The sequence below is a fragment of the Eimeria tenella genome, genomic scaffold (assembly GCF_000499545.2).
Source record: "Eimeria tenella Houghton genomic scaffold, Eth_scaff3032, whole genome shotgun sequence".
Classification (NCBI taxonomy): Eukaryota; Apicomplexa; class Conoidasida; order Eucoccidiorida; family Eimeriidae; genus Eimeria; species Eimeria tenella.
Window position 1 is genome coordinate 651 of NW_013542901.1, and position 1,155 is coordinate 1,805.

General features: G+C 62.0%; 1 protein-coding gene across 1 annotated transcript; it reads right to left on the reverse strand.

Moving 5' to 3' along the window:
- Positions 1-71: 71 nt before the first annotated feature.
- ETH_00033900 (uncharacterized protein) lies at positions 72-992 on the reverse strand (the record flags this gene model as incomplete). Its single annotated transcript, XM_013375963.1, has 3 exons — positions 72-103; positions 321-624; positions 978-992. 3 exons carry the CDS (start codon positions 990-992, stop codon positions 72-74), a joined length of 351 nt encoding a protein of 116 aa, XP_013231417.1.
- Between the last annotated feature and the right edge of the window lie 163 nt (positions 993-1,155).

Genomic DNA, 1,155 nt, shown 5'->3' on the forward strand with positions numbered 1-1,155 from the left:
AAAAGGCGAAGTTTGCTGCTGCGTCCACTTGAAAAGCAGTGCGCGGATTAGCGCGTCTTGTTCGCCGTCTGTCACCGCCCACAAATTGCCTGCAACCATAGGGCTGCAGCAGCGGCAGCAGCAGCAGCAGCAGCAGCAACAGGACACAAGAGGCAGCAACTCTTTGCACGCACGCGACTGCGTGCGAAAATGTACAGGTTGCTGCTGCAAGTGCTGCTGCAGCTGCTGCCGCAATCCTCCGGCAGCACAGAAACCGTGGGAACAACAGCAGCACCAGCAACAGCGGCAGCAGCAGCAGCAGCAGCAGCAAGGCCCCTCACCATCCTGCACAAAGATAGTCGACGACTGTCCCTGTTGGCTCTCCGCCGTCGCTGCTGCTGCGGAGTTGGGCGCTGCTGCAGCCGCAGAGCAGCACAGCCGCCTGTGCTGCAGGTCTTGGCTGCGGCGCCTGCGCAGCAGCAGCAGTAGTTGCTGCTGCTGCTGCTGCTGCTGCTGCTGCTGATGGCTCCTCCGGAAGCAGCAAACAACGCTGCAGCAGAGACATATCCACGAACTGCTCGCCCCCCTGGTGTCCGCAGTAGAGGAAGACCTCGGCGCTGAGCAGCAGCGACAGCCACTCGTTCTCTGCAGCAGAAGTAACAGCAGCAGCAACAGCAACAGACCAACAGGCCATGCACCTCTCAGTGCAGCAACTCGCGCAGCAGCAGCAGACTAGCAGCGGCACTTCCAGCGGCAGCTGCACGACCAGCGGGAGCTGCAGGAGCTCCTTGCTTAACAAACGAAGCAGCCTCTGAAGCAGCAGCAGCAGCAGCAGCAGCAGCAAGTGCAGCAGCAGCAGCGGCGCAGCGCCACCTCGGGGAGGCCTGTTGACAGCTCCGCGCCAGCAGCCAAACCCCCACTGCAGGAAAGGGAAGCAGCAGCGGAAAGTCCGCAGCAGCTCTCCTGAGGGATTTACGCAGACTCCCACGCCGCCTAACGGGACATTTCCGCATTTGCTGCTGCTGCTGCTGCTGCTGCTGCTGTCGCAGTTGCCTGGGCCGTGCGGGGTCCTGCTGCTGCTGCAGCTATCTGCGCCACAAGGAGCGCTGCTGCTGCTGTTGCTTGCGGCTTCTATGTTGCTGCTGCTGCTGCTACTGCGGCTGTCAGTATGCAAGC